The sequence below is a fragment of the Crinia signifera genome, chromosome 6 (genome assembly GCF_055691185.1).
Source record: "Crinia signifera chromosome 6, ASM5569118v1, whole genome shotgun sequence".
NCBI classification, from domain to species: Eukaryota; Metazoa; Chordata; class Amphibia; order Anura; family Myobatrachidae; genus Crinia; species Crinia signifera.
The window spans coordinates 165470769-165492062 of NC_139222.1; the positions used below are offsets into that span (position 1 = coordinate 165470769).

Here is a 21294-nt window from a genome sequence, read left to right on the forward strand (position 1 = left end):
TCCATATGTTTATTCAGAATGATGATGAATTCTTTATCGTGCCTGGACGAGGAAAGGCATCAGTAATTCTTGAATGGCTTGGACTCGGTGTCTCTCCATTTAGGCATACAGAAGATCCTAATGGAGCAGGTAATATGTAGTTACAATGTTTAGCTGGAATAACGCTAGCATGTTATGAGAACCTAGAATGATTATTAGACAAGACATGGATCCAGTAATTTCTTTACTGACAACGCCGAGTACAGAAGTGAGACCAAGATGCTTTCAGTATCATTAACATCCTCTGAGACTGTGTAATGAAAGTCTTTTAATTCTAATTATAGCAAGTGATAATTAGTTAGAATCATGGTGACACTGTGTACAGTATGTGTTAGTTTTATAATGTTAATCTAACAATAGAACACCTCTAGTTCACATTTTAGCTGAGCTCAGAAAATAATAAACTACATCCAATAAAGCTGCTTGACGAGGCTGTGTAAAAGTGATGTACTTCTTAATTGAATTAAAGTAATTATATAGTATTCAAATTTTAATAACACATGTTTGTGGCCAAACTGGACAAATACGGCTATAGGCAAACTGACTTGTGCGGGTTTGTGTGTGGGGGGGAGAGGATGGCAGAGAGGAAGGGGGAGCATGCAAAAGAGAGAGACAGAGAGTGTGAGGGAGGGATAGACAAAGACCGGAAAAGAGAGGGAGGGGAGCAAGTTAAGGTGCCCATACACGGTGCAAGGGTGTTTTAAAATGCGATGCGCACTCCGATGGTCATCCCATCGCACAATACATAAAGTCTCCGCAGTCCGTGCTTTTTTAACTAGGTCCCGATTGCATCGTACGCAAATCGCATGCGATACAATGCAATCTAGTTCCATATGCACAGGAATATTGCACCGTGTATGGGAACCTTTAGAGGGAGTGTGTCAGGGATAGAGGGAGAGGCAGTGAAAAGGAGGAGAGAGGGTGTAAGGGAGGGAGGGAGACAGAGAGGAGAGTGGTGTCAGGGAGGGATAGAGAGGGGAGAGCAATAGGTGGAGACAGAAATGGAGGGAGTATGAGCGGCAGAGAAGGAGAGAGCTAGGGGAGCAAGTGAAACGGGAAAAGAATATCAAGGAGAAATGTTGGTGAGAGAGGGGTGGAAGATTAAGAAGAAGAGTGTTAGGGAGAGAGAGAGGGAGAAAGGCCCTGACAACTTTTTTTGACGGTGGGATGGGTTATTAAGAGCAATTCTACTAATCGAATATACTGTAAGCATAAAAAATATAATTGTCATACATGAAATGAAGACAATCTACTTATTGTATAAAATGACACAAATGTGATAAGAAGTCTGATGGATTTACTTGATCCAGCAAGTACATTTTTATCTGGGCCTGTACATTGGGGCCCATCCATATGCACTGTGGTTATTGAATAAACCACAGTGCATAGGGAAATGTGGAGCTAATTTTATCAAACATACAGTAACCTCAAACCTGGGATCCCCAAAAAAAAAAGAAATAACAAAAACAGTACTATTTTTGTTTGCCCATTGCTATATACTGTAGTTATTTTTTTAATCCCATTGTTGATTTTATATATATATATATATATATATATATATATATATATATATATATATATAATCTCATATCTGCATTCGCTATTACAAACCCCTACAGATTTTAAGTGTATAGCATCACTGGTCGCTTAACCCCTATACACGTTTTACATTTAAATAGATCTATTACCCAGATTATATACTTAGCGAATACCTGACACCCTATACTGTGTGTGTGTGTGTGTGTGTATGTATGTATATATATATATATATATATTATTATTATTATTATTATTATTATTATTATTATTCTTCATCTAGCAAATTGTGGTATCTTCCAGTGAATATTTAAAGTGCATTTTCATTTAAGGCATCACACTCTCATTTACAAGAATGCTGAGTAAAAGAAAATATATAAATGATTTAGGCATGGAACGGCTTCTATCTGCAGTCTAGAACAGTGAATGAGTAAAATACTTTTCTGTGCGATCCTCTAGCAGCACAACCTGAGCCTGATGATTTGGAAGAAGAGGAACCAGAGAACGATGGACTGATTGAGATACAAGAGGAGGCTGACATAATTCAGGATGAACGCGTACTTGATGATGACGAGGAAGCTGTGAGACCCAGAAAACAAAACAATAAAGCCGAGATTAACACCGTGGCACGGCTTCTGCATGCATTGTCATTAGAAAACACTGAACCACAAGGCACAAAGGAAGAGGATGAGGAAGGTTGGCAGGTGAATATGTTAAGAACAGATAATACAGCATTGCTTATTTTTTACTTATTTATGAACAGTCTCTTATATAGCGCAGCAAATTCCATTGCACTTTACAATTTAAACAGTGATAAAACAAACTGGGTAGTTACAGACAGTCAAAGCGGTAGGAGGGCCCTGCTTGCAAGCTTACAATCTATTAGAACCAATGGTTGAAATAGAATGAGAATTTTAGTAAGGTTCTGAAATCGCACCATATCGCATGTTTAAAAATAGGCAATTTTTTTTACCAATTTGCAAATGTAATAGAATTTAATATTTTGGGTAGAAATGCAAATCGCATGCGATTTGGTGAGTTTTTTGGTCATAAATAAGTGCGGTTTTTGGTCATGAAAGTGTGCGAATTAATGCACATGTAAAAATATTTAGACATGGTATATCAAGCAGTATTTTATTCATTGACAACCTGTATATAGAATATAGAAGTTTTTTAGAGCACATGATCGTTTTCCCGAAAGCATAAAATAGTGCAATTTGTCAAGTAAGTGTCTGTCTTGAGTGGTATAAATTGTTTACTACAACTCCTATTTAACACAAGATGGACCTTGTATTAAATGACGATACTCAAAGAATGGAAGCAGCAGAAACACACCCAAAGTAATCATACAGTTTTTTCCTCCTAGATGTCATCGAAGCAGAAGAGGAAGAGGAAACAAAGGATGAAGAATGAACTGAGAAAATTAGATGCAATGACAGAAGCTGAGGTTAATCGAGTTAAAGATCTGTGGAGTCTGGACCTAAACATGCGCTGGCGACTGTACAGGTGATAGAACAATTAGTAAAGAAAGGCTTAGCGTCTGTATGGCCATAAGCACTGACAATAATAAAATGATAATGAGAGATTTGCTGGAGGTATCAGTTTAAGCCTTGGGGGTATATATACTAAAGGTTGATGTTGATTGTTTTAACATCGACCTCAATTGATGTTTCCAACACACACAAAAAATAAGGTAAACCTATATTGTGGTTTTCACATCAATCCTGCAGTGTTGTGTCTCATAGCTGTTACTCCTTCCTCCCAATGGCATTAAACCATGTAACCAGCTTAAGAAGAAATATTCATAGTGTCTTACAGGATTAATATGACAGACAAACACATACAGACAAAAAAAAATCAGATGTAGCATATGATAAAATCACACATAAAAACCGATTATGCAGGCCAGTGTTTTCCCAATGAAATGGTTGCTGTATAATACTGGATATTTCACAGAACTGTAGCCAAACTGTCCTGAAAAAGCATATAGGTAAATGAGGTTTCCCGGACACTCAGTCACGTCCCCCTGCGATGTTAACCCGTCCCCGTTCCTTGGGTGCACAACATTATTAGCCACCCCCCCCCCTAAAAAATTGTCTTTGTGACCCCCCCCCTCCATAGAATAGAATGTGCCTCCTTATACTATACAACACAGGTCTTCAACCTGTGGCCCTCCAGATGTTGTGAAACTACATGTCCCAGCATGCCCTGACAGTTTTGGCATGCTCTTATAGGAAAAAATGTGGCAATACATGCTGGAACATGTAGTTCAGCTCCTACCTATCATTTTCCAAACAAAGCCTGTGACATGGCAGGTAGGAGCTGATTGGCTGGCTGTTTATCACTTTCCATTTTATCACTTTTCAAGCTTAGTACATCTGGCCCATAGTGAGAATTTGAACTCCACATTGCCTTTAGAACCCATGCATTGACCCGTTTTAGCTGCCTTTCCCCTGCATCATGCAGGAAAGGAAGCTGTTGTGCTGCCCCTAGGCACCTGCCTAGTGGGAAATCCAACACTGCAACACACCCTGGACCTTATTCAGGTCCGTTTGCAACTGCCCTTCGTTTCCACAGGGATTGATGTTTTGTTACTGCGCATGTGCATAAGCAGGGTGCGTGCACCCACTTCAAATACACGGATCACTGGGTGCACGCACCCAGGACAGCAGACAGGGCAGAGAGGGGTGGCGGGCGGCTCTATTAGCATATGTGAACGCCCAGCATTTTATGGGCATTCCCATGAGAACACTGGACGTTCTCATGCTAATGTGGCCTTCAGAACATGCACGCATATGTAAAAGGGCGCCTCATGCCACTCTTACATATGCATGCACTTTCCACATCATTCTATGGTCGGCGACCATCGAATGATGTGAGCGTTCCCCTGCATGCTGTGAATGGATGTCTATGCAAAACATTAATTCTCAGCCAGTGGGAAGGAACGCGCCTTGCGAATGGTGGGCCGGCGTGCCACCATTCGCAAGGCGGGGTTAGGTTGACTCGCAAGGATGTGTATATGCATCCAAGGGAATCAACCAGATTAACCCCCCCCCCTGTGTCAATGGAATGGTTGGCAAGTCTTGAAATGCCATCGTATCCACAGAATGGGAAATGGCGGGTGGTGGAATGCCTGATTTCTAACCCCATGCATATGTGTGTTTGCAGGAGGTGGGGATTATTTTAATGTTATGTTACTTTTATGCTTTTCCATTTACAAAAAAAAAAATAGGAAATCCAGTATATGTTGCATATTTATTGACTCCATTCTATAGATATTGGATACAACTCTACCAGGTGGATATTCGCGAGAAAATACTGACTCATGAGAAGACTTACCAGGAGCTGGCAGATCGCTTAACGGAGCTGAGACAACGGCAAGACCTGCATATTCTTCAGAAAGCTCAGGTCATCGGCATGACAACTACAGGTCAGTGAGTCTGCTTGACAAATAGTAACTGTGATTGGGCGATGATTTCTATAGTCACTGTATTTGGTGCCTTACACTCTGCTAATAATCACTCTCTGCACAGGTGCCGCCAAGTATCGTCGTATTCTCCAAGAAGTAGAGCCACGTATTGTGATAGTGGAAGAGGCAGCAGAAGTCCTTGAGGCTCATACAATAACCACACTGAGTTCAGCTTGTCAGCACCTTATTCTCATCGGTGACCATCAGCAGGTGAGGTCATATTCTCTCTCTCTCTCTCTCTCTCTCTCTCTCATAAAGTCTTTTTATAGATGTCGTCTGCCCATTCCGGCTACTCTTAAGAACCACTAGATGGATTTTGAGGCAGTTTTCAGGAATTTATAGAGTATTTGTTTAGTAAAGTTTAGGTGTGTGTGAAACATTAGTCTATGACAAAAGGGAGACAATTTTAATGAAGTGGTACTGCAGTTTTTTTTGCATTAGAGCTATAGGCAGTCCAGGCAGGGAGTGTGATTGCTGTGGGGAATGCAGTAACCCCAAGGCCAGCCTTCCCCTGCTCCCAGCTACCATAGGGGACATGACAATGATAGCAGTGAGAGAACAAGGGGCTGATTCGTACAGGTCCGAATTCTCGCCTGTTTTTGATGGGGGGGGGGGGGGGGCTAGGCATGCGTGTATATGCGGATGTGCAGACTCCCTGTGTGAATGCCTTTGGCGAGTATCACACTTACCAAGGCTTTTGCATGGGCAGAGGAGGGAGGGCGGGCAGAGGGTGGCATCAGGAGCATCCCCTTGAAAATGCTGGACAATCCCCGGGGAACACAAGTGTGGAGTTGCCTGCTTGGGGTGGGCAGCTGATGTCACATGACACCAATGCCCACCCCGTTTTTCGGTGATCAGACTGACTTATTTCTGAAGGGGAGAGAAATCATTCAATGGGGGGCTGTTTGGTGGGGAAGTGCTGACCTGTGTGCTAGGCTGCGGGTATATGCAGCCTAGCGCACAGGTCTGAATCAGGACCAAGGTGGCTGTTGCGCTGGCTGCACCACGCAGCAACGTGCTGATCACAGACAACTGCACCTCCGTCTAGTAGTAATTACCTTTGGTATAGTAGTACTTTTCCTACACTAAACTTGTCTGAATATTTCTCACTACCCAGGTACAGTAACAATAAGCTGCTGTTCTATTTAGGGCAAGCATTGACATTTCTTATATTCTGTTCCAGCTGAGACCTAGCGCTAATGTATATGACTTGGCCAAGAACTTTAACCTTGAAGTATCACTGTTTGAGCGTCTCATCAATTCAGAACTACCATATGTCCGTCTGAACTACCAGGTGAGAAAACAAAGACAAGAACATGAAGCTATATTACATAGCATCCTGTATGCTTGTGCTTCTTATTATTACAGAGTATGGCTGATGTTATGATAAGCATTTCCTGCCACTAGTTGAATCCCATGGAAAGACCCAGGGGCCCATTTATTATGGATGGCATTTTCAATGTGATCTGATCTGGCTGGGATCTCACCGCTCAGGCATGAATTACATGAATTACAATATGCGATCTTAACAGCGGAATGCATCACCGGGCAGATGCAGGGACAGAAGATCTGAAATGAGCCCGTTCCTGCTATCTGCTCTGCCGGGTGCCGTGGGATCTGTGCATGTGCGGTCAGCGCTGACACCCAGCTGACCATGCAGAGGTCACACCATCTGGCAGTGCGGAGAGGAGCCTATGATATTGGTACATTGGGCAGCATTGCATCCCTCATTGAAACCGCTGGGGCATGCGGCTGCACGCGGCAAAGGAAGGATGCGGTCTCTTTTGAATATACTCGGGAGATACTTAATATTTGCAGCTAACCCCCTGAAAATGTTTTTTGGGGGTTTTGGGGGGAATTAGCCACAAATATTGAATGATAAATGGGCCCCCATTATTTACAATGGAAAGTTAAACAAGTCAAAGAGAAATAACATAATTTGGGGCCTTTATGATCAATATGTCATCATTAAATTTATATTTCCTATATGTGAAGTAACCGCATTAGCACACTTTATATTTAGGCCATTGCTATCTTTGATCCACTTACATTGGTATCTTCTACTTTATAGCATCGCATGCGGCCAGAAATAGCGAGACTATTGACTCCTCACATCTATAGTGAGCTTGAGAATCACCCATCTGTGCTAAACTATGATAAAATCAAGGTAAGTCATATTTTTATATGTCAAATAGCTCTTAAAGAGACAGTTGTTTATTTAAAACGATCAATCAAATTATTGGGAGAAATTTACTAAGAATGTAAAATACAGCCAATGCCGTATATTTCGGGGAAAATACGAAACGTAAATAGGATAAATGTACTATGTACTATTTACTATTTATCTGCTGTATTTAACCAATTCATATTTCCCGTCATATCCATTTGTATTCATATTTGACGGCTGTATATATGGATACAAATGGCTACAAATAGGCGTATTCGCAGCCGTTTGTATTTTAGTAAATTTCCCACATTGGGGCAGCCTTAACAAGAGATAAATGCAAGTGTGATAAGGAGAGATAAACGTCTAGCCAATCAGCTCCTTACTGACTTTTTTCAAAAACAGCCTGTAACATGGCAGTTAGAGAGATAAATGTTCAGCCAATCACCTGCTAACTGCCATGTTACAGGCTGTTTTTGAAAAAAGTCAGTAAGGAGCTGATTGGCTGGACGTTTATCTCTCCTTATCACACTTGCATTTATCTCTTGTTAAGGCTTAATACATCTGCACCATTGTGTCCTATTCCTGGTTGGATTTGTCACTATGGGGTTTATTCTAGTTCATTCTTTCTGACAAAATCCTTCTTATGCTGTGTACACACGGGGGAGATATATTGCTCAGCCATATATGGCTGAGCAATATATTGCTCAGTTTCTACTTTACATCAGCGACCAGAGATGGTCGCTGATGAAAAAGAAACTGCCGGGGGGAGCCCGGCAGTGGTAATCAGCTGGTCGCAGGAGCATGTTCCTGCGACCAGCGATCACCACAGGGGCAAAAACGGGATCGCGCACCCGGCGATATATCGCCGGTGCACACTCCCATTGCGGGCAATATGGTCGCTCAGCGACCATATTTCCCGCGATTTTGCACAAAATCGCCCCTGTGTGTACGCACCTTTAGATGGACAAAACAATGTGCACTGCAGGGGGGCAGATGTAACATGTGCAGATAGAATTAGATTTGGGTGAGTTATTTTGTTTCTGTGCAGGGAAAATACTGACTGCTTTATTTTACACTGCAATATAGATCTCACTTTGAAGAAAAACCCCACCCAAATCTAATTCTCTCTGCACAAGTTACATCTGCCCCACCCGCAGTGCACATGGTTTTGTCCATCTGAGAAGGATTTTGTCAGAAAGAATGAACTAGAATAAGCCCCTATGTTTTCAGGTTCCACATGAGTCCTCTCTCATCTTACCTGCAATACGTAAGCATTGTGGTAAGACGATTGTGTCAAGAGTGCCCGCAAATGGGTGCATGTGTACGGTTGCACCCACAGCCCAGATGCACAGTATTGTACAGTCATGGGTGCAGCACAGCTAAACCTACATGAAATGTGTATGAAAGAGCATATTATCTGTAGAGCGATAGTGGCTAGTTACACAGTCAATAGGTCAACACTAAATGGTCGACATGCATTAGATCAACAGGTACAAAAGGTTGACATGGTCATAAGGTCAACAGATGAAAGGTAGACATTGCATAAGGTTGACATGACAATGGTCAACACATGTTTTTCCAACCTTTGTTTGATTTACTATACACCTGGACTACAGTCGGGAATAGTATCCTGTACAGCGATAGCAGAGCGAGCCACCTTGCCCAAAGTGTGGCAATCAAAGTGAGCTTGTGAGGGCACACATTTCCATTGACTGTGGTCAGATATGGTTAAACATAGACAGTGACACCTAAAAAGAATAACACTTTTTGTGTCGACCATTGTCATGTCAAACTTTTGTACCTGTAGGATTGAGTGTGAGCATGCAAGTCCACGTGTGAAGGGTATGTTTGGTATGAGAGCTTCAGCCAGTGCACAAGCTGAGGTCCTTCTCCAGCCTTCCACACTGCAGCGCGAACACCAGGGGCCGGATGTAATAAAGTTCAAGTTTCGGGGATGTCATGGATGCCCGTCAAACTCGGACATTTACAAGGGCAGTCATTTACAAGGCATGGTTTTGCCTTGTAAATGATTGCCCCTTAAAAAACACCCAAGTTAGGCTGGCAACTGGCACAGCTGCCGAACTCAGACTTCATTACATCCATCCCTAGTCTCTGCATAACAGTGAGCGAGTGTAAACCCAGCGCCTAAGAAGGACTGCATCTGCTCCGTACTACAACCTATGAGGGACACCTGTTACGCATACTTATCCTCAATCCATTTTCTTTGACTTTCTATTATTAGATTGGACTATGCCAAGTGACACATGCATTGCTTTACTGCTTTTAGTGATAATAGGAGCTGTATTCTACTACGGTAGATAATATCACAAAAGGTTCCACTAGAAGCTTTATATATAACACTAGGATATGTTTTACTGTCAGGTTATTTCATCATTTGCAATAAATTACAGTCTTTACCATCTGACAGATTGTAAGCACAAAGATGAAAAATCCTTAGATCCTAGTTACAAAGAAATTCAATTTATTTTGTAAGGGATTAAAAAAAAACTTCATAACAAGACTGCAAAAAGGGTGCAGTATAACTTACAAGAATAATTATGAAAAGTGTATATGCAAGTATATACATATTGGGGGTGATTCAGAATGAGGAGAATTCTGGCCCATTCTGATGGTTGGGGGAATGCGTATGCACATGGTCTTTTAGGCACATGTGCAGGTCCCCTTTGCGAACAGCTTTGGTCACTTGCATAGTCACCAAGCCGTTCACAGGGAGCGGAATGAGGGGTGGGCGCTGATGGGTCCAGGTGTCGCCCATTGGAAAGTCCAGCGTTTCATAGGACTTGCCATGAAAACACTGGGTGTGCCGGGGTGGGCGGCTGCAAATAAAAGTCTCTACTGCATTTTATTTGCAAACACAGGAGAAATCATTCAATGGACAGGGACCATCGAATGATTTCTCCTGCAGCGGTGGCATATTCGGCAGGGCGTGCTCTCTAGCACTTCGTAAACTGCAATCCTCGCAGCTTTCTGAGTCAACCAGAATCAGCACCATTATGTTATTAAGATATTCTCATTCAAATTGAAGGTACATTCAAATTTGAAATGAGACATTAACACTTTTGGAAAAGCAGACAGACCAGGCCAGGTTATAACACCGGGTAGGTGCTAGGACAAATGGTGAAAGGCATTGACTGCTATTGTGAATGATTTTTAATAATGGGGGCTTTCAATTCTTTTGCTACAGGGAGTCGCATCAAACCTCTTCTTTGTGAAACATGAATACCCAGAACAAGAGATTAAAGATGGGAAGAGTCATCAGAACATCCATGAAGCAGAGTTCGTAGTAGAGCTCTGCAAGTACTTTCTGAATCAAGAGTATAAGCCATCTCAGATCACCATCCTCACTACCTACACAGGGCAGCTTTTCTGTCTTCGCAAACTCATGCCAGCCAAGATATTCTCTGGGGTAAAGGTACACGTTGTGGATAAGTACCAGGGGGAGGAAAATGACATCATCATTCTTTCTTTGGTCCGCAGCAACAAAGAGGGAAGAGTCGGTTTCCTTAAGATTCCCAATCGAATCTGCGTGGCATTGTCAAGAGCCAAGAAAGGACTGTATTGTATTGGCAACATGAAAATGCTCGGCACTGTTCCGCTCTGGAGCTCAATTCTTTGTACGCTACAACAGGGGGCACAAGTTGGAGAACAGCTTATGCTTTGCTGTCAGAATCATCCTGAGAAACGTACCCTTGTAAGTGGAGCCAGTGATTTTAAGATGGTACCAGAAGGGGGCTGCAACCAAAGCTGTGATTTCAGATTGAACTGTGGACATGTGTGTAACCGTATGTGCCATCCATATGACCCAGAGCACAAAGAATACCTTTGTTATAAGGCCTGCCAGAAAATGTTATGTGATAAAGGCCACCGGTGCAAACAGAAATGCTTTGAACCCTGCGGGCAGTGCATGGAAAAAGTGGAGAAGCTTATGCCAATCTGTGGTCACCACCAGATGGTGCCATGCAGCACCCCTGTAGATACATTCTGTTGCTCTGTGCCATGTGAGAAGCTCTTGCGGTGCGGTCATCCATGCGAAAAGAGTTGTGGCGAGAACTGTGAAACACGTTGTAAGAAAGAAGTAACAGTGGAGCTGAAGTGTGGACATAATAAGTGTATTAAGTGCTGGCAGAAACCCGACATAGATATGGGTATGCCCGTAGAATGCAAAGTACCTTGCCGTGCTAAATTAAGTTGTGGTCATATATGTCCTGGTACTTGTGACACTTGCTTTCAAGGACGTTTCCATGTAAGCTGCAGACACCCATGTAAGGCTCATTTAATATGTGCACATAAATGCAGAGAGCCATGTACAACTGAATGTCCACCCTGCAGTAGACAATGCCAGAACCGCTGTGTCCACAGCCAGTGTAAAAAGCTGTGTGGAGAGAAGTGTGTGCCATGCATTGAGCCCTGTTACTGGAGATGTGAGCACTACAGCTGCAGTAAATTATGCTCCGAGCCATGTGATCGCCCACCGTGCAATGTCCCTTGTACAAAGAAACTTAAATGCGGCCACCCTTGCATTGGCTTGTGCGGCGAGCCTTGTCCCAAAAAGTGCCTGGTTTGCCACAAAAATGAGGTCACAGAGATATTCTTTGGTTTTGAGGATAATGTAAATTCTCGTTTTGTGCAGTTGGAGGATTGTGGACACATTTTTGAGACAACAGGCATGGATACATACATGGAAAATAAAGATTCCCAAGAGGAAACTGCAATCAGATTCAAAGTGTGCCCAAAATGCCAGGTTCAAATAAGGAAAAACTTAAGATATGGCACCGCCATCAACAAAACTTTGGATGAGATCGAGAAGGTGAAAGAAAGAATAATAGGTCCAGTGGATCAAAGAATTGCAACCAGGAGCCGGCTGAAAATCACTCTAGAGCAGATGGTTGATTTTAAAAGGTCATTTTCTGTTGAATATTTGAAGTTACAGGAGTCACTGGAGAATCCAGATACTTCACTCAGGAAATTGAGTACCCTAGAAAATATGATGTTATTCTATGAAAGGTTGTCAAAACTGTTTAGAAACCTAAAGAAGGTGGAGGATATAGAGAAGACGGCTATGAAGAACCGTTTGCTGGAAATTAAAACATGGTTGGAGAGGTCGTTATTTTTAACAGAACAGGAGTTAACTGATCTTCAGTGTGAAGTCCAGCGTTATGCCTACCTTCTAGAGCTGCTTGTACGATGCAAAGAGGCGAGCGGGAGGATTACTCCAGCGATTCATACTGAAATAGGGATTATAAGAGATGTTTTAGAAGGAAATAAAAAGTTTAATGAAGACAGTGAAATATTTGTGAAGGGAAAATTAAAAGAGTTGAAGAGTAGCCTTCCACATTCAGGACTGGGGATAACAGAAGATGAACGAGTGATGATTGTACAAGCTATGGGCCTCCTCCAGGGTCACTGGTTTAAGTGTCCCAACAATCACATATATTGTATCACAGAATGTGGAGGAGCAATGGAACGCTCCCAATGTCCTGATTGTCGAGCAGTTATCGGAGGAGTGAACCACAACCTTGAAACAACTAACAGACTGGCCTCAGAAATGGATGGAGCACGTCATGCAGCTTGGTCTGATGTTGCAAATAACATGCTAAATTTCGAAGCTTTAAGGAATGCGGCCTTGTGAGCTCCCTGCACTCACAAAGATGCCAGTGAGACATAATAACACATAGCAACTAAAAATGTCAGAGTAACCTTGAAAGTAGTCAGAAGAAAAAAAAAATAAAGACCTGTAGAAGTAGATGCTTCTTTATAATAATAAACTTGACATTTAAAATACAATGTACAGTATATATAATGCATCCTGTCTAAAAACACAAATGATACAAAAACATACAAAAGATTTGCAATTATCATAGAGTAATAGTTTTTATTTCAGTAACTCATGAAGAAAAGTATCTTATGGCTAGCTTCTCCATTACGTTCAGAGTCACGAACGATATTTAGCTGGATTGTGAATATGTCCTATTCAGACTTGTGTACACAGGGATAAGATAACTCCGCTCACTATAGGTATTGTTCATGTATGAATTCATTTCAATATGCAGAGGTAATAATAGTGATATGGCAACACTATGCTATGCTTTATTGTTTCAGTGTTTTGTCCAATATGAAATCGCTTTAACATTTATCTTAGAAATGGTGTAGTAGCTATGACGTTTTGTGATCAAAGAGAATACCACTTAATGTAATTACGCTTTATGTTTTCAAAAAGTTGCAGTGAAATCATTACAGAACTGAAAACTGGGCTTTACCTTTGAGTCTCATATATAAAAGGTGACTGCTTAACCCAAACGTATTGAAAACTATTACATCACATTCAAAGGATATTTAACATTTTCTCTGTATTACTATGTCCAAAATGAAAAAACACAAATTTATCAATGCACAAAATAATCCTTGATGAAACTTCAGATTATAGTGGTGAAAATATAATTTTAAAAATATATATACTGTATATATATAATGTAGTATTTTTATAGAAATGCTAATTACATAAAATAATATTGTATTTACTGAATAAAATTATATTGTGCTTCCTCTAAATTGTTTGTTTATTTCATCCAAAAAATAACTGTGTCGAAGAATAGAATTAGAGTTGGGGTCTGATTATGGGGTGTATTCAATGACTTTTGGGAGCTGTAGCAATGGCCCTTATTCAGATCTGATCGCAGTACAAATTTGTTCTCAAAATGGGCAAAACCATGTGCATTGCGGGTGGGGCAGATGTAACATGTATAAAGAGAGTTAGATTTGGGTGAGTTATTTTGTTTCTGTGCAGCGTAAATATTGGCTGCATTATTTTTACACTGCAATTTAGATTCTGTTTCAAAGCCCCCCCCCCACCCTAATTCAACTCTTTCTGCACATGATACATCTGCCCCACCTGCAGTGCACACGGTTTTGCCCATTTTGAGAACAAAGTTGTACTGCGATCAGATCTGAATAAGGGCCAATGTCACAGCTCATAGGGGTCAGTATTCAACTGACCCCCTGCACACACCGTTTCCTCCTCGCTAGGTTTTTGTAGCGATGGGGAAACGGCGTGTGTGGGTGCTAAAACAGCTAGGCTCACGGCTAAATTCAGCAGGCTCCCTGCATTAGCCGTGAGCCTCGCTGTTTGGGGGACTCCTCGCTTTCTTCTGACAGCGAGAATTCCCCTGGAATGTAGAATAGGGTGAGCTGCTGGCGCGGGGGTTAAACAGCGAGGGTCACTTGTTTTTGGCGACCCCCCCTCGCCGGCCGCATTGAATACGGCCCTATGAGTTGGCCGGATCTTTTGTGGCAGATGCATCTATATGCTAATGCTGTGATCGATTCTTTTCAGTGTGACACATCCCCACTAGGGGCTGCACCAGGTGCGGATCCAGGATAAAATGACAGGGGGGGCACCATGATAAAAGAGGGTTTAGGTGGGGGAGGGGTGGTGTTAGTGGTGCCAGTGTACATGCTAAGAGAGTGGCAGACAGAGGGTGGGAATGGGATTAAAAATAGGCCCTGGCATTTAAAGTACGCAGGCCCACAATGTCGACAAAAGTGAAGGATGTAATTGTGCGCGTGCCAAAGGCACACTCTGGAATAAAGGGGTGTGGCCACTCAACAGTAGTGTCCTTGAGTGTAGTGTACAACACCATATACAACCTCTACACATTATGCAACAAAAAAATAGACCCCCTTACACATGATGCCAAATGGAATGAGCCAAAATTCACATAATGCCACATGGATTGAGCCAAAATTTAAATAATGCCACATGGATTGTGTAAAAATTCACATAATTCCACACGGATTGAGCCAAAATTTACATCATAAGACACGGATTGAGCCAAAATTCACATAATGCCAAATGGATTGAGCCAAAATTCACATAATGCCACATGGATTGTGTCAAAATTCACATAATGCCACACGAACTGAGCCAAAATTCACAAAATGCCATACGGATTGAGACAAAATTCACATAATGCCACAAGGATTGAGACAAAATTCACATAATGCCACATGGATTGAGCCAAAATTCACATAATGCCATACGGATTGATGCAGAATTCACATAATGCCTCACAGATTAAGCCAAAATTCACAATACGCTTCATAAACAGTGACATTGTCCACCAAAGGCGTGCATTAAACATTTACACCATAATGTCCATTACACGTCAAGTTACACGCCATTATGTCCATTATGTATTATGCCAAACACCATAATGCCTATTAAAAATGATGCTACATAAGTGCTGCTTATCTACGTGCTCATTGCCAAGGGTTCCATGCTCATTGCCAGAAGTTCCATGCTCATTGCCAAGGGGGAATACATGCTCGTGGTAAATGGTGGACAGCCGCCAGGCAGAAGTGATAGCCACTGACAGTGGCAGAGCCTGGCTGTATTCAGAGCACTACAGGTCCTGGCTATTTGGAATAATACCCACACCAGAAAAGGCATTCCCAGGTTGGCCCCTTTAACACCAGCCTAGTCCCTGCATTTTCTAGTGTGAGGGGGAGAGAAAACCACTCCTCCCCCCTTAAACCAGTTATCTCATTCAACCGGCTATATCTTCGGAACCAACTGACCCATTTACATGAGACAAGTATCATATTTAAGAACTTTTGAGTAGGCTTTGAATGATTTTGGTCCCGTGAAACTGTAACGTTTGGTTCCAGAGTAATCTGCCCTCAAACAACATGAACAGCCATGAAATTACATTAAAAACAAATCGGTTTACATGCAATATCTCTGGAACCGATTGACCGATATGGACCAGCCTGGTATCATATTGAAGGCCCAGCGATTTGGAATTGAATGAGATCAACCACAAGTTTCTGTAATGCCAGGGGGGGAACTGGTAGCCGTCGGAACCGGGTGGGGGTCGGAATTGACGGGTCCCATATTATCCTATGGGGAAAAAAACGTTACCTTTGCCAGGCGATATATCTCTGGTTCCCGGGGGGCTAGAGACACGGGGCTGGGCTCGTTAGAAATCCCTGGTCCTCAGCTACAAAATAAAATGACAGGGGGGCACGTGCCCGGGTGCCCCCCCCTGAATCTGCCACTGGGCGGCACTAATCCATCTTGTGTGTCTTTAGCAATAGTTCTTGTTTGTGTCACTCAGAGGGAGGAGAGGAAAACTCATATTACCTTTTTTATCTGTATAAATGATTACTTTACAAAGTAGTGCTCACATTTAAAAGTATATATAAGAGCACATATAAGATCAGAAATCCTTTATCATTGATGTTGCAAGTCTTCTTCTAGATTTAGAAGTAAATAAGTCTTACCTACTCTCCTGGAATGGCTGGGAATCTCCTGAAAATCAGGTGGTACTACCAGCCACCATAACCAGTGAGTAAGTCTCCTGGAGCTGGTTCGCTGCCTTCCATCCAGCTGTCCACTTAAGATTAAAGTGGGTGGACCCTGCAGCCCAAATTTTCACATAAATGATGAAACAAGATGAGAGTCTCGGCATTGTATAGCTAGGGGCGTTACCATTGTAAGGAGACTGAGCTGACCAGGGGAGCTTACCAAGGGCTTTGCTCCCAGCGGCCTCAATGCTTCCCCAGCTATCACATGGCTCTAGCGGCCAACATACTTGGCGCACCTGCATACTGCTGGAGGCCCCTGACTGCTGCTGCAAGGGCGGCCTGTGCACAGCATGTCCTGATCGCCCAGTGACTGCATCTATGACTGCAGGTGCTCCCCCAGGCTCTGTGATTAGACCGTGGGGTTTAGAGCAAGGTGGGACAGTATTGGGCTGTATGTACAGTGGCGTAACTATAGTCCCGCAGCCCCCGCGGTGTCGGGGAGGCGCTGAAAGGGTGTGGGCGCCGGGGGGGCTGCGGGACTATTATTACTCACTGCCTTTGCTTTTGTCATCACCGGGTCCCAGCTCTCCCGGCTACTGCTGCAGTGCTGCTAATACAAAAAGTTACACTTGGAAAATGGCTGCCCCCATACTGCAGACAGTTTTTTGTCTGCTGTATGGGGGCAGCCATTTTCCAAGTGTCACTTTTCATTAGCAGCAGTAGCCGGGACCCGGCGCAGACGGATGTGGCAGGAGGTAACACCCCCCCATCCGCCGCACCCTTGCTCCCCTCTGCCGCACCCCGGCTCCCTTCCACTTGCAGCACAATCACGGCTGCGGCTGACTGCTGTCCCACTGCGCTGAAGGTGACAGGACGCCGGTCCTCACCAGGGCACGGGAGTGATGTTCTCACACTCTCATTGAAGACATATTTATTAGGTAACGGCTGCACGGGGGGGGGGGGGGTGGGGGGGTGGGTGGTGGTGTTTGTCTACCCTAGGGTGGGCGCCTCCCTGCATTTTTGGCAGGGGGGCGCAGGATTATTAGTTACGCCACTGTGTAATTAAGGTCATAGCACTCCTGTGATATATACCATAGCGTTGTTGATGGCCTGTGGCAGCTCATCTCTTTATACTGTCTCTCCACGCTAGTGATTCTAGCTCTGGGTACCTATACTTACTATTGTGTGTTTGTAGTGTATAAGTGTATATATTGCAGGGTTGCCTACTGGTCCTCCGGAAAGGTGGACAACCCTCCCGGATACCATGGGACGGATGCCCAGCCAAGGTCAGTGAGATCTGCGCATGCTTCTGGCTGGAAAAGTGAAAAAATGAAAAACAGGACTGCGGATCGTATGTCATACACATGCAATTTGGGTACATTTCACATGATTTCTCTGCCCGATTGGTGGAATCAGGTGAAATCGGGGCAAATAGCATAAAGTATGGGGGCCATTACCCTTCGTTGCATACTGTGCATATTTCCTACATACCCAAACCTCTCATTATAAAACACTTGAAACTCAGACAGTCAAGCGTTTCATGTTGTGGACTATTTGCTACAGAACGTTTTTTCTAAATAAATCTTTTTTTTTTTGGCCTGTGATTGTTTTCATTACTTTTTCCTTGTCAGTACAATACACAAGAAGCATGAAAATATTTAAATAAAATAAATCATGCAACAAAGGGTTAAGTTATATTTATGTAAATAATTAACACAATAAATTATGAGATTTAAAAACCTTAAAACAACTTGAGGTTAAGTAAATTTTTACATGCTATAAAGGCATGAAAATAGGGAAATTTTCTTAAAATCCATAAAAGCAATTTTAGCGTAAAAGTTTTTTCTTTAATTAGTAATGTGGAAGAAATAAAAATCAGATATGCAGAACCCAAACTCAAAACTTGTGCTGACTCGTGTAAACGATCAGATTGTGAATTTGCACAACAGCAATCAGTTCTGAATAACCCCCTATATGCACTGAGAGGGCAGACAAGATAGTAAGTAAGCAGTACCCTGTAGTAGAGCTGGGTCAGTTGTGAGTGAAGCGGATCTTTTGGATGGTTCCTTTAAAAGAGACAGTGAGCCATTGCTCACTACAAGGTGAATGGTCATTCTTCAGTTCAGTTTTGTTAATTTGTGTTTTCTGTGCTGTGTAGTACTTTTAACTTTCATTTTACAGCACCAGATTCATGAAGTAAAGATCCAGTGAGCTGGGCTCCATCTGTCTGTGTCTCACACTTGCTTTACTTCCTGGTGTATCACGCCTCTATTACAGCAGTCGGGCTGGACTGGCCCTCTGGCAAATGTCAGAAGGGCCGATGGCAGACTGGGCCGATTTTGTGGATCCAAGTCGGGTCACTCACAACATACCCGAAGTCCTGAATAAATAATACAGGAGGGGACCAGTGCCGTCGCCCGGCACAGCATTAATGGAATTGTGGGAGGGGTCAGGGATGTGGTCACATGGCGATAGCACCAACCAATGGCGGGGAGGCAGGTTTTAACTGATGCTGAAATTCCACTCTGCGACCAGCAGTTTGGTGGTGCCGCACGACTGTGTCCTGTGACTTTGAACTCAGACGGCAACATCACGCTGCCTGCTAGTGCTGCCACCAGCCCACCACCAGAAAGTGCGGTCGTCCATCCCTGTCCTCGGGTCCTGAGCCTCCCTCCAGTCCTATCCTCCTGGTCCATCGGCATCCTGTACTCCTGGCTCAACCCTTTAAAAGTAAAGTAAGCAGATGCCAGCTCCTTGCCTATATTAATTTGTGTGTTATATATATATATATATATATATATATATATATATATATATATATATATATATATACACGTGTGTGTGTATAGAAATATATTGTGCAGTGTACCTCAGGTGCCTTGTGAGAGCTGCAGGTACCATTACCTGCATATGGTAAACGCAGCAGTCCTGCCAAGTATAAATAGAAATAATTAATTTTACTTCACATAAACGTTTAACTTTTAAAACAAAATAAGTATTTTCCTCAGGCTGTATACATGTGTGTATATATATATATATATATATATATATACATGTGTGTGTGTATATAGAATATATATATATATATATATATATATATATATATATATATATGACACAGTAGGAGTGCCCCAATCTGCGCACAGTATGAGTAAAGCAGCAACTCTGAGGGGTCCCCTGTTAGAAAAGACCCAGGGTTTTTAGAAATGAAAAAAGAGACAAGGTTCAGAGTGCGCTAAGAGAGACAAATAATTATGACTAACCACATATCTATTGAACATATGGTGCATAATAACGTAGAAGTAAAAGTCTCGTTATAGAATTTTTGGTACTTGTGTATTTGCAGGTCGCCCTATCTACATACGTACGGCATCGTAGGAAAATCACATTGCATGCAATTTTACAGTGCAATGCGATGCGATTTTCCTTAGTTCATTTTAGTGCACCCCTGCCCGCGGATCGCATCGCATGCCATTTGCGGTGCAATGTGTTTTTCATTGTATAAGCACCCATGCGATTTTATCATATGCTATTTTGCACACTCCCACTATCCACGTCACCCCGAAGCATGGCGAGTGGACGCAGTTACGTATCCTCCCGACCTTTTCATACCCCCACTATCCACGTCGGCATGGAGTTGATTTTATAAAGTGTGATGAGCGCAGCGAGCCACCGAGTCCGAAGCGTGGCGAGCGGACGTGGAATACATGTAAAGTAATCCGTGTCCGCTCGCAACTATAAAGCCGAAGTGGATAGTGGGGGTATGAAAAGGTCGGGAGGACGCGTTCCGCGTGCGCTTGCCACGCTTCAGGGTGACGTGGATAGTGGGGGTGTGCTAAATCCCATTGCATCGCATAGACGTGTACACTGGGGGTGTTGTGCTAAATTGCATCGAACGCAAAATAGCATGCGATCTAGCGTGTGATGCGATCCGCAGCCAGGGTGCAGTGAATAAATTAACTAGTGAGATCGCATCGCATGGCACGGCACGAAAACGTGCCATGCGATGCGATTTCACTATGCAGCATTTGCCCACTAAGCAAATAGCTTAGTGGGCACCCTGCAAATACACAAGTACCGAATTTTTGAACAGTGGTCCAGTATAAGAGAATCCAAAAATTGTTAACCAGAGATCATCAATGAAAATTTCAGAAAAGACCCTTGATTGACAAATGACTGGTGTTGAGTAATAATGCTTAGTAAAAGCGATCACAGATATTCTAATTCGGCAGACATATCAATTCTTAATGAGAACTATGTCATATAACAAGTTCTCAAACAGGCATGAAAAATGATAAGTGCGAAGATTCACATCAAATATCAGGTAAGGAAGATAGCTTGCAATTACCAGGTAATGTGGAGAACTAGATGGAATTAGTTCTCAAACAGGCAACTGGAAATTTACAGGCAACTCGCCGATCCCGGACTCCTGCAGCATAAGTCCCGGTCAGCATCCTCCGTCCCAAAAGCCGAAGTGGTCTTATGCTGTGTACACACGGTCCGATTTCCTTTCCGATGTTGACGATATAGTCAACATCGGATCGGCATCGGATCAACATCGGATGCAGATCGCAAGGGTTTTAACCCTTGCGATCCCGATCCGATCCCGATGCGCGTTCACGTATCGGAAGCCAGAAAGTCTTGGCTGCCTTGTCTATATAGTGCAGATCTGCACTATATAGTCAAGATAGGATGCAAATCGGATGTGCCTTAAGATCCTATCCACGATCCTATCTGATCAGATCGTGGATAGGATCTT

General features: G+C 42.9%; 1 protein-coding gene and 1 long non-coding RNA gene across 5 annotated transcripts in view; one reads left to right on the forward strand and one right to left on the reverse strand.

The window, feature by feature from the left end:
• The window catches only part of ZNFX1 (zinc finger NFX1-type containing 1), a 36129-nt gene extending 22348 nt beyond the window's left edge, over positions 1 to 13781 (forward strand). The window contains exons 7-14 of the mRNA XM_083147926.1: positions 18 to 129; positions 2035 to 2279; positions 2942 to 3081; positions 4851 to 5005; positions 5109 to 5254; positions 6228 to 6338; positions 7116 to 7211; positions 10417 to 13781. Coding sequence (XP_083004052.1) covers positions 18 to 129; positions 2035 to 2279; positions 2942 to 3081; positions 4851 to 5005; positions 5109 to 5254; positions 6228 to 6338; positions 7116 to 7211; positions 10417 to 12861 — 3450 coding nt within the window. The 3' untranslated portion in view covers positions 12862 to 13781. The remainder of the gene's footprint in view (positions 1 to 17; positions 130 to 2034; positions 2280 to 2941; positions 3082 to 4850; positions 5006 to 5108; positions 5255 to 6227; positions 6339 to 7115; positions 7212 to 10416) is intronic.
• Positions 1 to 21294, reverse strand: part of LOC146008539 (uncharacterized) — a 22812-nt gene continuing 1518 nt past the window's right edge. For 2 of the 4 annotated variants that reach the window (XR_014444529.1, XR_014444531.1), the window contains exons 2-3: positions 2015 to 2154; positions 1 to 117 (exon numbers count right to left, since the gene is read on the reverse strand). This is a non-coding gene — a long non-coding RNA (uncharacterized LOC146008539). Of the gene's footprint in view, positions 118 to 2014; positions 2155 to 19404; positions 19464 to 21294 lie in introns of all 4 variants that reach the window. The other 2 variants (XR_014444528.1, XR_014444530.1) reach the window with 2 other exon arrangements.